The following is a 20,421-nucleotide window of genomic DNA, read 5'->3' as shown; positions in this document are numbered from 1 at the left end:
CAAAACTGGAGGAACAGAGGGAGGAAAAGATGCATCACTACAAACTGGATCCCCCACGGTGTAGGTGTTAGTGAAGCTTAGTGCTACTGTAAGTTGAATTCCTGGCATGAGGGCAGCAGCTCAGTTGTATAGTTTAAAAAAAAAAAAAGGGTAAATTCTAGCACACATCTCTCAATGTTGTTGAGGAGGCCAACACTATGCTTGCATTACTGCATTTATGGCCATGCTCATGAGATGAGTCTTTTTAGCGTATTCTAACTCCAAGACAGCCGAGGATTAATCAAACATCTTACAGAAGCACTGTTCAGCTTTTACCAGCTCTAAGCACAGAGGTAGGAGACAGTGAGACTTGTATTAGTCTGATTGCTCAAAGAGTTAATGTACCAAACCCTTCTGGCTTTCCTGGAAAATATCTGTGACTTCTACAGCTGGAAGTAAAACAATAAGCAGGCTGTCTGTGCTGAGAACTAGCGAGTAAAATGCCACTATAGGAGGAGCTCCTCTGTCATTGTGAAAGTGTGCAGTGGAAAGGAGTCGACCAGCTCTGGGGCAGTGGGGAAATTTGTTGTTGTGTCTTGGAAATTAACGCAGCTCTTCTCCCTACATATAGGGCAATGCAGAGGACATGTCCCCAAAACCAGAGCTTTGCTCTCTTTGTAATCAGAGCATTTGTCTGTAAAACAGTAAGTGTAGCAGGGAATTTTGTGTCCTTAACTTTGTTACTGGACTACAGTGCTGTAGAAACCTCTTAATCTGTTAGAGAGCTAGGTGTGTTTTACCAGGGGAAGCAGTAGAAACTTGTCCGTGCGGCTGCAGGCTTGCTGTGTGCTTGGACAAGTTACCGTGGGGAAGATTTCCGGATCGTCTGAGAGGATATCGAGGGTGGGGTGGTTGTCTGGTTTGGTTTGGTAGTGGGAAGATTTGGAAACGAGTTAGTCGCAGAGGGCAAAAGCATCTGACTGCAGCATTCAGCTTTGGCTGGATTGCAAACAGAGACGGGAACTCTTCCTTCCAGCTCTGAGCAGCTGTGCGGGGAGAGCTCGCAGCGTGCAGGCCTTTAACCTGCTGGCTGTCTCCAGCCATGGAGCAGGAACGCAAGAAACGCTTCCAGATAGGCTGCAGCGGTTTCTCTTACCTTTGCCTGCTAAAGACTTTAAACGAATGAAGTCAGTTCCTTAAAAACCTATTAGATGTTCTAGGCAACGAGCCAGCGTATTGAAGGAACACATTGTTCTGCTCACCTCCTCGGGGCTCTGTCTTTGAGAGAGTAGCTGCAGTTTCAGCCGTGCGGGCGGCGTGCTGGGCTCATGCTCTGGCCCTGATGGCTTTGTGCTGCGGACAGGCACTCTGATCAAAGGGCTGCCGCTGCAAGGTGGCTTCCAATAAGGTCCTGGGAACGCTGGTTATTTCCAGATCGGTATCTTTGAGGAGCTGAATTCATCTATCCGCTCTGCAAGAGTCAGGAGGCTGCCTTGCACCAGTAGGTGGCACAGTCAGCAAGCCCTTTGCTTCTGAGCTGCCTGGGGCTGGGCTGGAAGGTACACACACATAACCGATAAAAACTCGGTGCCTCAGCACGAGCTGGCTACTGGTGGGTGACTCAAACTGACACTGCACCTATTTAGGCTGAAATCGAGGTTTCCGAGTAACTACTGTACCTAAACACAAAGGTGGCTTGGGGCAGGCTTCCTTCAGCTGGTGTTGAGTCTTTGCTTTTGGGCATAGCTTACCTTCAGTGAAGAGCAACTTTATAACAGTAACGTGTAAATGTATGAAATACTACTTAATAGCTGAGTAAGACTATGCTTTAAACATGAGTATTGTAACTAATAATATTGCCAAGATGCAAATGCAAGCTCATTTACAGCAGTGGCTGGTTTTTACAAGTGTGCTGACTCAAAAAGTAATCGGCGTGCACAGAACAATCAGCAGCCTCTGTGCACTTGTGTACAGACAACTGTCTTTATGCCAGCTTGCAGGTTATCTTTTATGATATTGTTTTTAAACTAAAGCTTTAAATACCTTTATGAATGTTAAAATGGATTCCAGTGCTTTGGATGATTCATCTTCCAGTACTACCTTTGAGTTTTTTCAAGTTTATTTGTAACACTGATCAGGAAAACAGAGAAGAAAATGGCAAGGAAGAGCAAACACATTTGTTAGTCGGAGCAGATGCTGCTGGCCACTGCAGAAGCCTGAAGGCTTTCTGTTTGAGTGTGACCCGTAAGATGTGGGTGGCTGGTGGTGGTGTGAGTGACAGACAGACATTGCCATTAGAGGAGATGCTCCCCTACGCTAGAACTTCAGGTTTTTCTTCAGCCTGATCTTGTGGTTAAAACAAAACAAAACAAAACAAACAAAACATAAGAATTAAGTTGTTGCTTGCTTATATAAATACCTTGAGATGAAGATCCAGGTAAGGAAAAATGGGGACAGTGATGAAACACTTAAAAGACATACAGAGGCCTCAGCATGATATGAAATTAAAGCTTTAGCACCTCAGACTTGTTAAGCTGTTTGGCTAAAAGTGGGACGTATTTCACCATAAGCTCAACCCTGTACCATGGGCTGTTGCAGCACAGCCTTGCTAGCAAGGGTGTGAAAAACTCACCTCACAGCTATACCGAAAGTCACGGTGTGCATGTAGGCACCCAGAAGAAAGGAATCTGCTCGGACTTCAGCAGGACTGGGCTGATTTCTGTGGACTTTCTTAGTTCTTTGCATCACAGGAAAAGCTACCAAAAACACAGGCGTAGCTCAGAAGAGTTTATGGTGGGTGATGGCAGAAATATCCCAGCTCTGAAATCAGCACTGCATTTCGCCGAGGAAGTTTGGTTTACTGTATTTTTAATCCTCCTCCTATGCTTGGGATTTGTTCTTCCCCGATTGCTTTGGCTCTGCTTGCAGCAGGGAGAGCTAACTTGGACGGTCCTCTTCGTAACGACAGCAGGTGCCAGCTTTAGTTTTTGCAGGTGGACAATTTCATTTCTTGTCCCTTTCCAAAGTACTCAGGAGGGCTAGAAAGAACGAAAACATTATGGTTTTTAGGTAAAAACATGCACAATCTGATGTGTTTAATCTCACATTCTCCTAATGTGCCCCAGACTAAAAATCCTAGAGCAGAAAAGAGCACGTGGAGGGCCAGATACACACAGTGCGGTTAGCTCGTGGAGTCCCTGCAGGGGTACATGCTAGCCGTGTGGCTGAATTACCACTTCTGGGAAGACTGCGCTCGAGGTAGGGCTTGGAGGAATTAAAGCTGCTCTGACTGTCCTCGTTTTAAGCTGGCTGGGGGATGGCTGGGCTGCCAGCATGGCACGGTGCCCAGATGCTAGCACTGATTGAAGCTTTGAGACTCTGAGCAAAATAATTACATGTATATATAATTATAGTCACACTATTTCATTAAAATGATTTCTTTATTATGTGTTTATCTGCGTTCTATTGCCTAGGCAATAGAAATGGGTGTATTTCCTGTCTTGAGAATAATTAAAGCCTTGCCACCTAGCACTCCACCTCCAAAGGAAATTATTTCTTATAGCTCCGACTATTTTGTTTGCTTAAGCTTGTTTTCTGTCATTTTGTAGGGTGGCTCCTCTCCCAGGCTTCACACTGACAAATGTAGAAGTGAATTCACTGCCTTAAGAGCCGTTCTGACTGTGGGTGTAGGTGACCTGTGTGTGTTACCGGCGTGCTCAGCTTCTCTTGAGCTGTTCCATTTTAGGGCATGTTGACATTTGAAGTTGTTCCAGGTTAAGCCCGTATGTGGACACCTTCTTCTGGAACAAGAGCTTCCTTCCTGTGAGCCTAATCCCTGGCTGGAGAGGAGCCAGGAGCTCTTCTGCTGGCGTTAGAGTGCCTGCCTGTGGGATTCATCAGGAACAGCTCCACCGACAGATAAACCCACAGTTTCTTTGATGATCACCAATCCCTCGTTTTGGGTCGGTGGCATGTGTCTGTTTGCTTTCTTTGGGGAGGTGGGGCCTTTATTTTATTTATTCATACTTTTATTTTTAGATGATATCGGTTGTAACTCTACATTCTCACGTGAAGATCAGTAATTCAGTATTTCAGCTTCCCTGGGCTTGACAGTGACAGCTGCTTTGTCACCTCAGATTCTCAGGAGCCCCTCTCACTCGTTAATCCTTAGTGCTCAGACAAATCAGAGAGAGGTAGGAGCCACTGTTCAGGCTGCCCTGTCCGCACCGGTGTGCTCATCACTGGTACAGTGTGAGGCTGGCAGCAGCCAGGGCTCTGCCTCCTCACCTAACAGTAAAAGAGGAAGCCAGGCTGTTTCACACGAAGTAAATGACAGCGCTTCCGTGGCTGTGATCTGCGCTTATGATCTGAGCCGTAACTGCTGTTTTTCACTTAAGTTTGCGCTCTGAAAAGAAATGAAAGCATTCAGCCTTATCTCGTACATCTGCGCGGCAGTATAAGCTGCTTTCCTTGATGTCCTGAGTTCTTCTGCTCTCATCAAGGCTCTGGTATTATCACGTTGGACAGTTTGCAAGGCACGGCTGAAGCAGGTGGGTAGCTGCGAAGCAGAAATGGCCCTCCAAAGGTGCCACCTCCTTCCACTGCTGACGGTCTGAAGGCGTGACCTGTGGTATGGGTTTGCCTGGCTGGAGGTGACTCGGAGGTAAAACTGTCTACCAGCTAAGAGGAGCTTGCATCTGGAGGTGCTGACTGCCACTGTATTTCTGGGGCCCTGTTTTGTGGTAGATTACAACCCTAGATTTTTGGAAGGGAAGTGACTCATGCTAACAGGAGGGAAAACAAAGTGTCTGGCTGAGCGCCCCGAGTGCGAGAGAAGGAGCTCCATATCTCAACAGCTTCTGTATCTCTTATTTATAAATACCACTGGATAATAGCATGTCCTAGACTCACAAAATTCATTGTTCCTCAGTGGAACTAATGGTTTCCCTATACAAGACTTTTTTTTTTTTCTCTCTCTCTTTTTTTTTTTTTCTTTTTCTTTTTTTGCTTGATTTTCTACCTCTTATATGTTTTCACACGTGGAAGAGGCTGCACAGGCTGTGCCATTGCACTGGGGAGCATGGATGTGTGCTCCAAAGCCCTGCTATCAGCCTTGCAGTGTTGCTTCTGTGTTCCTCCTTTTGCCTTTGGATGGATGGGGTTGCAGTCCCCATTTGCTAATCCTACCAAGGGCTTGTCGTGCAGAGATCAGATCTCTGAGAACAAACACCCGAGCCCCCAAAGTGAACTCATTCTGCTGAATGAATGCGAATGAAGGCAAACTTGCCCTCACGTGGCCCTTGATGCTAACAAATCCCTGGTGCTCACCCGGGGGTTGGCACCGTGCACACCAGGGCCCTGCGCTGGGATCAAATGTGGCCTTGAGCCAGCACAAGAGTATGATCCCATTACAAAATACAATCCAGAATAAGCTTCAGAGGTGTGTGGATATTCAATGGGAATCTGAGGGCAAACCCCATCAGAAATGAAGTCATCGGCAGGGCTTGCGAACAGGATTTCTTGTGCGTTTAGTTCAGTGCTCACGTGCCAAATTCAGCTCACTTATTTCCCTGCTGCTCACTGGGCTGTCCCTTAGCTCAGTGAGTACCAGCAGCATTTGCCCCACACCAAACCATCCTGGGCAGCTCTGGTGGCTGTCTCCTGCCTCTGTGACAGGCAGAAGTTCACGATGGTGCCTCTGGCCCTGGGGCTGAGGCACAGAGGGGTCCTCTGCTCCCCGGGGAGACAGCACCAGCTGCCCCACATCCCTTTTACTGGTAAAAGGGAACTGCTTGACCCTTGCTTGTAAAAGATTTCCTGGAATTTGTAGCGTTATTTCTAAGGATATCCCTATCCTGTGGCCGACGTGTCCCCTGGAACCTTTTGTAGGCTGTGGCTTGCTTTAAAGATAGCAACGTAATGGCAGGGTGGAGGGTAAATGCCTCCCTTACTGTCCTGCAGAGAGAACCTGGCCCTGTCCTTGTGTCCTTGTGCTGGTGCTGGTACGGGCTGCTCGCCAGCGGGACCAGGCTGGGACTAGCTTTGGTGGTTGGTGTTAACTCAAATAAGAAACCTCTCATTAAACTAGAAACTCAAAGCCATGTGATTTTTAGCTTCTGTTTTACATAGGTCTCCTGGGAACTTTCTTTCTAGCTGCGCAGCCCTCTGTCTGACCACAAGGAGTTACCATTTCTTTAAATACCAGCCCTGTCATGTAATAGTGGGGTTTGGGCAACGTATCAGCCCTGTGATTCAGTGCCGTTATGCAGACTTCCAGCAGATTAGAGAACCTAGTCAGCAAAACAGATCTCAGGGGACCTGAGAGTTTGAGGTAGATTTCTTCCTTTAGGACATTGGAAGGGGAGCAGGGAGATGAAGCTGGGCGTTTGGTGCTTGCAGCAGACCACAGATGACTGCACGCCGTAGCTGGTAAAAGCCATGGCCTTTCCTCACCTGGAGCCCCAGTGATATTTTTCCTTCTTGCATCATGGTTGAGCTCACTGGAAAAATGGGTAGGCAGAAGGGATTTGTTAATTCTCATAGTACAATATGGGAACCCATTATATTGCATTCACCCTACCTTTGCTAGTTGTTTGGTTTTTATTTGTTCATTTGTTTTCCCCTCCCTGAATTCTAGGTTTGGGGAAAAAAAATAAAAAGGCAGGGGGCGAAAACTTCATGAGACCTGCACTGAAAATTGTAGTCCTGACAACTGTAGCTCAGCCACTTGCTTACCGTGGAGGTCGCCAACCTCCAGGAGCCTTCATTCTCCCCCTCACTTTAACTTGGTGCTGCCACCTCTGTGTCTGCCCAGAGCTGAGCACGGGTTGTGACCAGGTGAAGAACTCCTTGACGTCCCCTGGTGCAGCAGCCTGAAGGGGCTCTGGGGACATCCGTGCGTGTTGCCAGCCTGGCTTCCTTGGGTAGCCACCGCTCGGTCGTCACGTCCCCAGGGCAGCGTGGAGTTCCCTTATCAGGGAGTGCCAACTGCCACCAGAAAAACCCCACATCAGCCTCCCAGCAGCTGGGGGTGTTTACGGATTGTATCCAGTGTTGGTTTGACGCAAGGTACAAAAATAGAGCGTGCAGCAGGAACAAGCACCTTCCCCTTTGAGGAGACAGCACTAACCGCTGAAAGTCATGTTTGGGTCTGTTCCCTGTACTCAGCACCAGCTTCTGGTTTGTCACCTTTTCTTTTTTCCACTGCTTTGAATGACCAAGAGCATTTCCATAGCAAGAGGAAAAAGGAAATTAAATCCCCTCTTGGACTGAGCAGGAATTTTGACCATTCTTCTTCCTGTACTTACAAGGAGGAGCAGTGACAGCTTTATCCCTTCTCCGTGTTTTGGGACCAGGATCTGCTCCTGCCAGTGAGATTCAGGTGATGCTAAAACCCCTTTACACTCAAATCTAGGCCTGAGTATATCAGACGGATATGCCTGGCCCTGGGCTAGGCACCTCCTTCTGTTGCTTGAAGATTGCTCTCTCAGCAGCAGGGGGATGACAACCACAACAGAAAGTACCAATGCCCCAAAGTAGTCTGTTACAGCTGGAGATTATTCCTAAATGCAGTTCAAGGCTTTAATAGAGCAGAAAGCAATAAACACCAGAGGAAAGATGTGATAAGAAAAGCAATGATCCCTGTCTCTGACTGCTTATTTCAACGGGAGCGTCATATTTTCACCCCAAGTTCCTCCTAGAGCCACCTAGCTTCCCAAATGATCTCCTTTGTGGCACGTTTTTTTTAAATTTTGAGAAATCCTTGGGGCCTTCTGCTTTATATCAGCAGTGTTACCCCTGCAACTTAATTCATTAGTGCAAATCACTGTAGAGAAGGGCCAGTAAAGCAGTTTACTTCCCAACAAAATCATCACAGCAGCAAGTGGTGCTACCAAAACTGCTGTGAGGATGTGCTTTTTGGGGCTATTTTATCCTGGATAAATAAGAGAACCTTTTTCAAAGCTGGATCTGGAAACTCTGTCTTTTGGGCCCTGGTGTATAGCATATGGCTCGTATTTGCATAGAGGTTGGTTTATCAGCCCAAAATCTGGAGCCCGACCACGCTGGGTGTTAGCTGGCTGTGTGAACCCAGGCACTGCTGTGACCACTCCAGCTTCTCTGTTCTTTGTCAGGGTATTCATCAAACCATCTCTGATGATAGTTTATCTTCTTTCTTGTTTTTGTGTTGGATGGGGTTGATTTGTATCTGGCTCGGCCACTGTGGTTTTCGGGTACGGCCGTGAGCTGTGTTCCAGGCTGCCCGGCCAGCGGTGCGGGCTTTCTGCGCGGGTGCCGAGCTGTTCTGGGGACACCGGGGGCGATGCTGATTTTTGGCCTCTAACAGCAAAGCAAAAAAGGAAGCGAACAGCGAGGTGTCGGAACTTGCCGCTGGTGCTTGCTTGATTGCATCAGAAAAGCCTAATGCTGAGTACAGAGAAATGGGCAGCGTTCACTGGGCACTGACAACCCGATGGCAAAATAACGAATGAACGCAGCGCTGCTGGACGGAGAGAAGCACATGGGGGAACAAAAACCATGCTTAGGTAAAGAACTGTAAGGAAGGGGATCTTTGAGTTACGTGGAGAGCTCCCAGTGCTTTTTTCAAGCCCACCATCAGCGACAGGTTCCTGGCTCCTGTGGCCTCCGACCTGTCTCGGCCATCTCGGGAAGGTCTGCAAAGGAAGACAGGAAGGGGGGAGGGCGCACGCTCCCCTGCTGCTGCAGCAGCCCTGGCTCGCAAGTACAACTGTACGCCTCAAGATGCAGAAACCCCGTCACGTCTCTTCCTTTGTGTATTGTTAGCAGGGGAAGCTGTGCGAGGCGGCACCGGGCTGTGATGAAACGGGCCATGGCTGGGGCAGGCGGTGCGTGGGCTCGGAGGCGCGCGGCGGCGGGGGGGCTGGTGGAAACAAGGTGGCGAGACGCTCACAAACCAGCACGGCCAGAGCTGAGAGCTCTGCTTCAACCCACGAGCCTGCCATGCTCTTCTCATGCCGGGCTTCCCGAAAAAAAAACCTGCCTTGGTGCTGCTCTTAACACTCAAAGGTCCCCAAGCATACACTAGCTTTCCGGGAAAAATGCTTTACCTGGCCTTGTGATTTATTTATTTATTTTTAATTTAATTATTATTATTGTTATTTATTATTATTATTTTATTTTTTATTTTTTTAAATGAGAAACTGTATTTTTGACAAAATGAAAACTTCCCAGGAGGGTATGATTTTTTTCAGGGTGATGGTGAAGGCTCCAAAGCTTCAAAGTTGAGAATAAACTTAATTCAACAATCTGAAGAAAAAATAAAATGTGTGGCAGTAACCATGCCTTCCAGCCTCGGGGTGAGTCCTTGGAGGAGTCTTCTTCCATTGCCAGATGAAGAAAAACTCCCCTGAGATGTAACTGCTGGAAAGAGGATGCACCTTTCCTTTGGGCCTAGCACGAGCTGGGGGTTTTGGGTTTTGTGTTTTGGGAGGACACTGGAGCATCCTTCTGCTCCAAGCCACCCCTGGGCACGATGTATGCCTTCTGCTCACCTAAGTGAGGCAACATCTTTGTTCCCCAGGTGTCTGCAACACCGTTGGCCAAGTGCTATGAGGTGACAGAGAGGGCAGCTGAAGCAAACCCTGCCTGGAGCAGAGCTGCCACGGATGGCAGGACAAGGCAGGCAGAGCACCTGAACCCGGCTCACGCGAGCTACCGCGACCATTGCAGCAGACTTCCTGTAAAAAGAGACCGTTAATAGTAATATGAATAAACCACACCGTGGAGGAAATGGCTGCTCTTGCGCCTACGGTATTTTCTAAGTGGGAAAATTGAAGCACGTTGAGTTCTTCTCGTCTGATTATTTCTGAACTTCTGACAACCTTTCATGTGATTTCTCTCCCCGCTCTGAAGCTAAAAGTGGCTCTGTGGGGTCGTGCTGGGCTGTCCTGCTGCCTCCCACACGGCTGGGGGAAGGAGGCCAGTGGTGGGTGCACATGTGGCTGGCATAGCAGAGGTCAGGGACTCTCCCTCTGGTGCTGGGGGCTTCATTCCCATCCCACAGAAAACACCACTCACTTCACAGCCTGATGGACCTAAGGGAAAACACTCCATTTAGGGTGGGTCTGAAACGTGTAGGTGTTCATAAATGGCAAAAAAAGCTTAAAATTGTGCATTATCTTCAAATATGACCACTGAACTGATGCGTGCCTGACGTGCCTCGCTCAGCTGGGAGCTGTTGTGTGTGCTCAGTTCTGTTTTCTCCAGGTGCTTGGGAGGCAGCAATGCTCCAAGAGCTGCCCCACATGGTCTGTAAGCAGGAACTTACTGCTGATGCAGGCAGTTGAAGGTTTGAGAGCAAGCCAAGAACTGCATTTAAAATTTGGGGGTGGGGGGGGGAGGAGGAATGATTTTTTTTTATTATATACAACAGGAAATGCAAGCAGATACTGGAAAATAAATAGTTTTTTTTATTGTTGTGAACAAATTACAATGTGCTGCTCGGTTTCTGCAAATTAGTGGTGCATACTCAGCTGAATGCATGTACAGACACAGGCTGGCAGTGTGGGCGGGGTGGTTTATTATATAGAGGGATTTTAAAAGTTTTTTTAAAAAGGTCTTTCTGTGTTCCAACAGTCTCTGGAATTCACATCATTTTTCTACAAAATGTTTTCATAAATAAAATCTATAAAACAGTATTTGCATTAAATAAAATCTAATATCACAGTATTTTTACAATTCAAAATGTAACATTTCAAATGTTCACGTAACAACAGATTATACAAGAAGGTGCAAATAAAGTACCAGTGGAGCACGAAGCTTCTGTTGTTTGATTTTAAAGACCTTACTATTAAAAATACATCCACATTTGAATATTTCTCTCAGCTTTTTAAAGCCACCTGTTAGGTAGCTCCTTAGACTCGGCATATAGTGAGTTCCCATCACAGTAAACTGCAGAAAGCTCAGCTTCCTGTGCCCCATCTTAACGAAGCTGGTGCTAATGACTTGAACTTCACTAAGGTGGATTTTCTACAACTACAGAAAGTTATCCCCGCCCCAAAATCGTCAACTCCTGGACTCAGGGGCAGGTCACCGTAATACTGATGATAACACCACAGCAGGTGTTATGGTGCAGAGTCTCTTGTCAGAGAAAGGGGAACCATTTACCCCGTTTTTGGAGAAAAAAAGGACCTGAGAGGCTCACTGGACCCTTACCCTGACTAAATACACTCAAAGCAGGGCCCTGTGTTTAAAGCTTGTCACAGGCAGTAAAAAGGGCCGCTCGTGGCATTTTGCTACTTCTTACCCTGATCCAGAAATGACCTGATGGTAAAAGAAAATGGCTGATGGTAGAAAAAAATAGTGTCTGAGCACTTGATTGGCATTGTGATTTGGGGAGCTGTCAACTGACGCACCCCCAGAATCGAGTCCTGGGTGTTTATGGATGCAACCAGGCCTTCGGGGTGACCTGAGGCCTCAGGCACATGTAGACATTAAAGATGCTGTGCCATCGCCAGTTGCTTCAGAATAATATAATACTGGGCCACGTGCTAACTTTAGGACTGAATTCTTGCTGGATGGGGAAATCCCAAAGTCTTGGCAGTCTCTTGGCTGGTGCCAGGGTGTGAGACTGGGCTATGGGTGGGTGGCAGCGGGGCAGGGCTGTGTGGCCTGCTCCTCCCAACGCCAGCCTGCTCCTGGTTGCCCATCTCGGGAGTGGGGCCTGTGTGATTTACATAGTGGTGCTTACACAGGGAACACTTGCAGCCAAAGTATTAAAACATCAGGGGGTAGATCAGGCTTTTTTGTTGTTGTATTTTTAGCTCAAATCCTCCTGGGGGCCAGCAGAAGCGTGCCTGAGGAGTGGCTCTCAGCGTGACAGAATCACAGGGTGGTTGAGTTGGAAGGGACCTCCAGAGCTCATCGAGTCCTGCTCGAGCAGGGTCACCTACAGCACGTGTCCTGGGGAAGCAGATCGGCCACGGGCCAGATCCGCACGAGCACCTGCGGTACCCGGGGCCGTGCCCGGGGCAGCCAGCGCTAGCAGTCGGTGGCCTCCTCCTGCAGCGTGGCCTGGGAGTGCTTCTTGCTGCAGCTGTGGCTGTGCAGCTGCACGCTGTCCTGCAGCTCCTGCCGGGACAGCCGCCTCCGGAACTCGTCCGTAGTGAAGTAGTAGAGGATGGGGTCCACGCAGGAGTTGAGGCTGGCAAGGCACAAGGCCACGGCGTGAAACAGGGAGATCACCTCCTGGACGCGGCAGTTTTTAATCTTTTTGGTTTTGACAAAGAAATCCAGTGGGAAGCTGATATGGTAAGGCGCAAAGCAAATCAGAAATACCAGAGCGCAGGTGAGAATCATCTTCAAAGCCTTTTTTTTCTCTCCAAGATCAGGCGAAGCGACATTTTTTTCTTTTAATGACAAGATGGTCTTCCACGAGCAATATACGATGATAAAAAGGGGTGTTATGAATCCCACCAATTCCCCTAGCGTCATCATTGCAATGGCAGTGGGAAGGTCAACTTCCCGTACAGGGAGGTCCACAAAGCACTTGTTTGCAACTTTTGCTTCTTCGCTTCTCAGCAGAGGGAAAGGCAAACAGCCAATGCAGACCACGATCCACCCAGCAATGCTGATGTACACATCACAAATGCGTTTGCAGTCGCTGAATCTGAACGGGTACATAAGAAACAAAAGCCGCCTCACGCTGATGCAAACCAAGAAGTAGATGCTGGCGTACATATTGACATACTTCAGGTAGAAGCAAAACATGCAGAGGCCTGATCCAAACTCCCATGTCCCAGTCAAGTAGTAGAAAATCCTCAGAGGCAAGGATAAAACCTGCGATAAGTCAGCAATGGCTAAATTGATCATAAATATTACGGCCCGTTTAGTCTCTTTCATGTACCCGTAGAAGACCCACAAAGCCAATACATTTCCTATTAGTCCAGGGATGAGGATGAAAGTGTATGTAGCTGCATAGTAGGGCTTGAGGTTGGTGCTGTTGGAGCAGGTTGAGCTGTTCTCCATGGCTGGGCTCTAGATTCCTGCTCAGCTCTGGTTTCTTCCCCCAGAGCCCCCAGGAGCTGTGCGTAGATGGTGAGCAGAAGAGCTGCGAGCTCAGTAGCACCTCTGTCCCAAGCCGTTGCCTTCCTGCCTTTCGGGCACTGGTTACCTTTGCTCTTCATGAAGTCTTCTGCTGTGCCAACGCAGGCATGTGCTGTCAGCACTCTGGCACAGTAACATGGTCCTCACCGGCACCCCGCAGCCAGGTTGTCCTGAGGTTTTTGGTTCCTAAATAAACAGGTGTAAACCTCCTTCAGCCCTGGTGTTTGTGCACGAGGCTTCAGCTAGGCGATCCTGTCCCATCTGGTGAGGAGCTCTGCTCTGGATTCATTCAAGTCCTGCTTGTATTGTACGTGTCCTTCCTGCTTTTTCAGAAGTTACCAGACCTTAACGCAGCTGCTTGCGGTGCTGGTAGAGCTGGGATCCCCACAGAGAAATCCATCTTTACGTGTTGAAGCAGTCAACAGTCCAGTGCCAGGTCTGCACCCTCGGTCACCTTTCGGGTGGCATTGCAGCCCCTTCCCTCAGCACAGGAGTCTGACGGCAGGCACGGTCCCACAGCTGAAAGACAGAGAGGTGCAGTTACAGCGCCGCACGGAGCCGCGGGTCGCACACAGCAAAGCCTGCAGGAGGACTGCAGGAGAGGGAGGAAAATCTCTCCTCAGCAGCAACCCCTCGCTAGAAGAGGTCAGCTCTTCACCCCTCTACCCAGCACCACCTCTCGCCCAAGGGAAGTCAGGGACAAACCACTGAGGAACGGATAGAAAATGGGTTTAATTGCACAGCCCACCCTGCAGCGGCTCCGTCACGGGGCAGATTCAGCTCATGCCTGCTTTCTGCAGCCCACAGCCCCAGGACCATCCTCCCCATGGGTTTGATGCTCCCGTGGCCTCCGGGAAAGTCCTTCAGAAACTTCCCACGCTCGCCACGGCTACAAAGAACCGAGAAGATGATGGAAAGAAATGTGCTGCTCATCTGAATGGCCCTGTGCATTTTCATGTAAATCTTCCATCAGCACAGACACCGGTGCTGCACCTCGGCGTGGGAGCCCCAGGACGGCGGCTTTCACCAAACCGTCAGCATTTGCAGGCAAAAGGGCAGCGTGGGAGGCACGGACGGCGGCTGTCAGCTACCTGCCAGGGCTTTCTCTTGGAAAGGCAGAGAAAAGGCTCAGCCTCCACCACTCGTAAGGTGCATCAGCACAGGTGCATCAAAGCAGCGCGCATTTTTTTTGGGGGGGGGGGGGTCAACTTTTTCATTTATTTTTTGAAAATAAGACATTCGTACTGCAAGCAGGGACAAGTGGCCTGTTTATTAAGTGCTTTTTGCCACAGAACAATGCACACTTTCTCCCAACAGCTTTTTCTGAGCCTTTCCATTCGCCACTTTGTGAGGAGGCCTGCTGCAGCCATTGGAAACACCAGGAGTCATTTCCCCATAAACTAAGCTGACTGTAGGACGACTTTGTTCAAAAATTGTTTGCATAGTGGGCAGCTGATAATATCTGAATATGTCAGACCAAAACCAAACCAACCAACCAACCAACCAACCAACCAAAACCCAGATCTAATAAATATAGAGGGAATTCAGATCTCTGATCAAACTTTCTCCAGGTCACCTTTTGCTTCAGCGTGAAGAACCAAACCTACAGGTCTACATGAGAAAAGCGTGGTGCCATGTGATGTGCCCGAGGCACATTTATAGATTAAAAATTTCACCCTGCTGCAATCCGTGATGCTTTTTCCTGTACTTTGAGGCACAGGTGCTAAAATACGAAGCTTTTTAGTGAGGCTGATGTTCAGCACTTGTCGGTGTGATTGCACTGCAACTTTGGAGCAGCTTTCTGTAAAACTACAAAATCTGCCAAAGGAAACTGTTCTCAGGGCAGCTTTTATGTGCCCATTCATTTTATTTCTCTTGCCATACCATTAAGTGATGAGTCCAAAGAGACCGAGATGTTTTCCTTTTTCCAGGGAGCCCACATCCAACTCAGTCAGGAGAGCAAAAGGGCTCGAGAAATAATCGCATTCAGCTCCAGAGGCGCCCATTAACGAGCCGTGGGGTCAGCTAGCCTCCTCTGCGAAGACTTTCCAGTCCTGCTATTAATTCTGAGGCTGACCTCCAGGGCACAATTAATTCTAGAAATGTGAGTAATCTCTCAGTCACGTAGGAAAACTGGTGCTTACCTACTCGTTGGTTTATCAGTCATGGGTGGGGAACTGGGGCCGAGGGCTTCAGTTTCCATTTGCTTTACTGGCACCAGTAACCGAGGGGCGTGCGGATGGGACAGGGTTTTGGCAGCGCTTGGTGCACTCCCGTGAGCTTCCCGGGGAGGGTTCAGCATCGTGCAGTGTGGGTACAGACCCCTCCAGGACAAACCATCGCTGGGGTACACAAGCTGCCTCCTTAGCTGCCCGTGTTTCACCCTCCCCACTGCCCAGGGACTTTCCTGCTACCCCCGCCTGGGCAGAGATGTTGCTGCGGCCCCGGGGGCCCTGAGAGCCCCGGTGCAGGGGACAGCATCACCCGCCCCGTGGTGGTGAGAAAGTGCGCTTTGGAAATCCCGGGCAGTCACATTGCACAGCGCGGTGGTTCAGCCAAAAGCGCTGCGTAAAAACCAGCAGGAGGCTAAAAAAAGCTGCAGAAAGAGGAAATTTTGTTTCACGTCATCCGCACTCGTCTCTCGTCGGCTCAGGGCGCGTGTTGGGGGGGTGAGGCTCTCCCCAGGCACGACTTCCTTCTTCCTCCTGACCTTTTTTCCCCCTCTTCATTTTGCCAGGGAGACCCCACAGCCAGTCACTTTAGGGTGCTTGATGAAGACAATTCGTTTGTCCTTAGTGAGCCACGAACACCAGGTGAGGTTTGCAGGCAGCTGTTTAAGGGCCAGGACTCAGTAGAGCTGGGCACACGAGTCTGCCAGCTAAATTCCAGCTCAGCAGGATTTCAGCTGGAAGCTCAGGGTCCCAATGAAGCCGTGTGGGCGGCGGTGTTGGGGTGTGCACATCCCTCCAGTGGGTACCAGCGAGGGGGCACAGCATCACTGCCCAGTGCCCAGGCTTTGTACGGCCCTGGAATTGTTGCTGTCCTGTTGTGGCAGTGGTAACTACCAGTCATTACAGTTAAAATAGTCATCATCATCATCACATCATCCGTAATAAATAAAAGTAGAAGTTATGCAAATATAAACCACTAATTACATAGGGCTGCTTTCACGTTTAAAAAAAAAAAAAAAAAAAAAAAGAAAGTCTTCTTTCTCCTGAAGCAGCTTTCTGGTAGACCTTTGGGTTTCTACCTTCTTCCCCAGGGGGGACAGTTTTGCCTCTTGTTGTGTTGATGGTGGAAATTTCTCTCTTTACTTCTTTGGTAGCGTCTGCCCGCGGAAGCCACAGTGCGTTTTTGTTGGCCATCCTCATGGTCTCGTTTACTTTGCCTCTTCTGAAACTTCACCATGCTTGGCCTGAAGGGCCCGAAGCAGCACAGCCCCTGCCTTTCTGCATTCCTGGCTGCCCTGGCACAGAGCAGACACCTCTGGGGTTACATCAGGAGCTGTGTGGTTCATCCTAACCCTGGGTACCAGTGGCCTCCTGAGCATCCATCCGCTCTTGCAGCACCCGTTCTGCACCGAGCACCAGCTGTGCCTTGGGTTGCCAGAATAAATTTGCCAACGCCGTGTTTGCGAGGCAGTACGGACACAGCCAGCTTGTTTTGCTTCAGCTGCAGAGAAGCCGAGCAGGTGCCTGTTCATCATCGTCTGTGGTTACTCGAAACATGAGTCACTGAAGTGCTGAATGCTCATTATGGGGAAAAAGCAGGGAAACAGCCAAGATGTTACAGGTTGGGGCTGTGGGGCCTTGGCACAGCAGGATGAAGGGGTTTCTTTCTGTTGTTCATCCTTAATCTTGTTTGCTCCTGCTCAGGGTATCGGTGCTTCCAGCCTTGCCTGCGCTCCCTGCATTCCCAGCCTGTGTCCATGCTGGCTGGGTGTGGGGGATGGAGAGGTTTTGGCTGTCAGGTAAGCCAGCAAGGTCCCAAAGCAACCCCGAGTACCATAAATCCTCACCACGCACTCCTGGGACTCCTTCTGGGGGGGATTGGGCATTTCTTCTGCCCCCAGAGAGCTGGCTGGAGCCGTGGGCCTGCCGTGGGACAGTCAGCCAGGCCGGCAGGGGGATTTCAGTTGGGTAAATCCCACAAATGTGCAAGAAAACGTAAACACTCTGGTTTAATTCCTTGTGACATATACTGCTTTTACCTTTTAACCATCTGCCCAAGCTCTTCTTTCTTGCTGATATTTATCCTGGCTAAAAAATGGAAAATGTACCCCAAGGAGCAGAGCCAGCTGTCAGCCTGCTGCCCACACCCCTGTGTCCCTTTCCCGGCACACGCCGATGGCCATGGTAGGAAGGTGCGGCATCAAACACCAAAATCTTGAATTTTCCACCCAAACTGTTGATGCCCACCCTCAGGGCACAGCCACATGCCCGTGGCATGGAGCTGGGGCAAGCGGAGCCAGCGCTCCCGCGGTGCCGGCTCCATCCCATCCCGCGCACACCAGGTTCACCAGGGCACCAGCAGGCACAGGAACCCTTTTTCCTTTTCCATGAGTTTTTGCCATTGAGTGGCAAAAATTGCTGGTGGAAAATCAGCACACTGCCTTCTGCAAAGAGCAGCCCATTTAGTAACACTCCGACATGCTGAAGTGGGACGTGAGGCAAGGAGTAAATACACCACTTGTATGCACGTGCCGGTGGAGCCTGTGTCGCACGGTCCCCAAAAGCCCCCCTCCAGCCACATCCCTGCCCCAGCACCCCATCCCCTTCTGGCAGCCACCAGCTCTGCCCAGGCTGGGGATCACCCACACTGGGCACGGGGCCTCAGGGTGCTCTTGGGGCAGCACCGGGGAACGGGGCTGGGGACCCGGCACCTGGGCTGGAGCCGTGCCCATCTCGCTGGCACGCTCAGGGCCTCTGGCCAGCACTTGCTGAACGGCTGAAACATGGAGACAGCGAGCGGCTCCTCGTCCTGCCCAGGGTCACTTCCTGAGCACCAGCTCGACCTGTCCAGCACCGTCTCCTTCAGTTAATTTTGAGGACCCATGGTGGTGAATTTGGAGCCCCACCCGCCACTCTGCTGGGCACCCCCAGCCCTCTTATAACGCAGGAGGCACAAAACCCACACGGCGATAATAACTAAAGAAAGCACAAGCTAAACCTTGAATCGAAGGCAACGGGGGACAAGAAGCGTGCTCCTACCTTGGCAGGCTCGGCTGGCTGTGCCCGTGGAGCCCCGCTGCGGGTGCGCGCTTCCACCCCTCCCGGCACACAAAGCAAAAGTGCAACTGCTGCGAGCGTGCAGCCTGCGCCGGCGCGGGGCCCTCCCCGCCAGCCCTGGTTTATTTCTGCTCATTGTGCCAGCAGGTCAGAGCTGGACCTGCTTTTTTTTCCCCCCTTTTTTTTTTTTTTTTTTTTTTTTTTTTTTTTTTTGTGGTGAAGAGAGATATCAAGGCGCCGCTGGGTTTGGTGTGTTTTGGAAACTGCCACAGCGGCATGGTGGCTCCTGCTCAGTGCAGTGGGGCTGTGGCCCCAGCAGGGCTGGGGGGACCACAAGGGCTTGAATGGCCCCAGCCGTGTCCTGGTGGCATCGTGCAGGCACCCGTGGGCACCAGGAGGGGCTCTGGGAACCAGCGAGGGCTCTGGGCCAGCTCCTCCTTGCAGAGCCCCCCTTCTGCAAGGACACCGAGCTGATGAGACCGAAAGCTGTGCTAGATGTTTCATCACTCAGTTTCTTTTCTCTTTCCTCATTCTCTCCTCTGTCGAAGGAGATTATTTCAGTCTTTTTTTCATTCCCCACCACGGAGGTTGTGGGCACAGGCCAGGGCTGCTGTCCCCATGGGCTCCCAGCACCATTCTGCTCACCAGTGCCCAGCACAAACCCGCCTGGCCAGGGACTAGACTTGTGGATTCACACGTTTCTAATGCAGAAACACTTGCTCATCTCTGTATTTAGTGCTTCTTCCCCCTGCTGATGACAAATACAGAAATGGAAGAACTGAAAAGCCATGAGAAAAATGAGCATGTTTGCTAATTGCTAATTGACATCTTCGTGGCCCTGGGTGGGCGCACGCTGGGGTCAGTGGACAGAGGGCCAGTGACTGAGGGTGTGATGAGGGTAAGATCTCTTTATGGAAAACTCAGCATTGGCAAAGGGATCCCTGCCCTGGGGCAAGCAGTGGCAGGGCCAGATCCTGTTGGGAAACCACAGCCTGGTGCATGAGGGGCTAAGATCTGTGCCACCCCTGTACCCTGCCTCTGCTTCTGGTGCAGGGCACTCGGGAGCCCTTCCCACATTAGCCACATGGGATGCCATTCTAGGAGGCTGCAAGTCCAGATAGCTGCTGCTGTGCAGTGATCTGCCAACACTGGGGTGGCTGTCAGCTCGTCCATGTCCACCTCCCAAAGCAGAAAGGTGGCAGAGCCCAGGTCTGAGCCCCTGTCACCCATGGTCTCACCAGAGAGGACAGTGCTGCCATGGAGGTGGATGGAGAGGGGCTGCTGGGGCAGGAGACCCCCACTGCAGGACCCCGCACCCCCTGCATCGGGGGATGCTTCACAAACTCCTTCTGGAGCTTATCACAGCCCTATTTGGGATTCCCCAAAAGTAGGAGGCTCTCCGTGGTCACTGCTCTGCTCTGCAAATGCTGTGCTGAGAGCAGCCTCAGGGACACAGGGACACAAGGTCACAGGGACACAGGGACAATGCTCCGGTCCCTGCAGTGGCACAGCTCCTTGCTGGGGAGCATCTCCCAAAGCACAGAGGCACTCGCCTGTTTGAGCAGCTCACGCTCCTGCTATATAAAGCATACAGCCATTGTTTTGGAAGCCTGGTGGTTGCTTAATGTGGGATAATTAATCTTGTGTGGGAGCCGCTGCTTTCAGCGCCGTGGTATCTTCACCACAGAGTTGTTCTCTTGGGCTCTGGGATGCATCAGGCTGCTGCTACTTTTAGAATAAAAGCACCCGGGGGGTTGGTGCTTCAGCGGGGCTGGTGGCCTTGTGGCATTGCCCCGAGACCCTGCTGAGATGCCGGCTCATTCGCGCTGGTCCTGTGGTGTTTCTGTAATTGCATCGGGCGATGGGAAGCTTCCCCGAGCGCGCTGCGCCTCCTGGCAGCTGCCTGTGCACGGCGCTCTTCACAAAGGGCTTTCACCTTAGCACTTGCAAGATAACCATTTTTTCCTCCCCAAAATCATGTGATGTACAACCTGGCAGTCCCCAGGCTTCTGAATCAGAAGGCTTGCCAAATTGCTACCTGAAAACGGGGCTAGCTGGGCAAAGTGGGAGCCAGCCTGCAGCCGTGTGCCGCATCTCAGCTGAGCTGCACGCCCTGCAGAACCTGCCCGTG

General features: G+C 50.5%; 1 protein-coding gene and 1 long non-coding RNA gene across 5 annotated transcripts; one reads left to right on the top strand and one right to left on the bottom strand.

The window, feature by feature from the left end:
- The first annotated feature begins 605 nt into the window (after nt 1-605).
- On the top strand, nt 606-10,775 carry LOC311443814. 2 transcript variants are annotated; one of them, XR_014697511.1, is made up of 2 exons: nt 606-1,480; nt 9,539-10,775. It is a non-coding gene; the product is annotated as an uncharacterized lncRNA (long non-coding RNA). The 2 variants fall into 2 exon arrangements; XR_014697512.1 differs by lacking the exon at nt 606-1,480 and adding an exon at nt 4,333-4,529.
- Nucleotides 10,405-18,375, bottom strand: GPR174 (G protein-coupled receptor 174). Of its 3 annotated transcripts, none has more exons than XM_084534324.1 (2): nt 18,273-18,375; nt 10,405-13,581 (listed from the first exon to the last, which is right to left on the bottom strand). In XM_084534324.1, the coding sequence occupies exon 2, from the start codon at nt 12,982-12,984 to the stop codon at nt 11,998-12,000; it is 987 nt and encodes a 328-aa protein (XP_084390450.1). In that variant the 5' UTR covers nt 12,985-13,581; nt 18,273-18,375; the 3' UTR covers nt 10,405-11,997. The 3 variants fall into 3 exon arrangements, with proteins under 3 accessions (XP_084390450.1, XP_084390452.1, XP_084390451.1); XM_084534326.1 differs by lacking the exon at nt 18,273-18,375 and adding an exon at nt 17,081-17,427; XM_084534325.1 differs by lacking the exon at nt 18,273-18,375 and adding an exon at nt 15,207-15,658.
- Nucleotides 18,376-20,421: the final 2,046 nt, after the last annotated feature.

Source organism: Aythya ferina, assembly GCF_964211825.1.
Source record: "Aythya ferina genome assembly, chromosome: 13".
NCBI lineage: Eukaryota > Metazoa > Chordata > Aves > Anseriformes > Anatidae > Aythya > Aythya ferina.
This window is presented reverse-complemented; position numbering and strand designations above follow the sequence as displayed.

Bases quoted from the DNA above. Each gene is read 5' to 3' on its own strand.
- GPR174 (XM_084534324.1), bottom strand. From the start codon at position 12,984: ATGGAGAACAGCTCAACCTGCTCCAACAGCACCAACCTCAAGCCCTAC.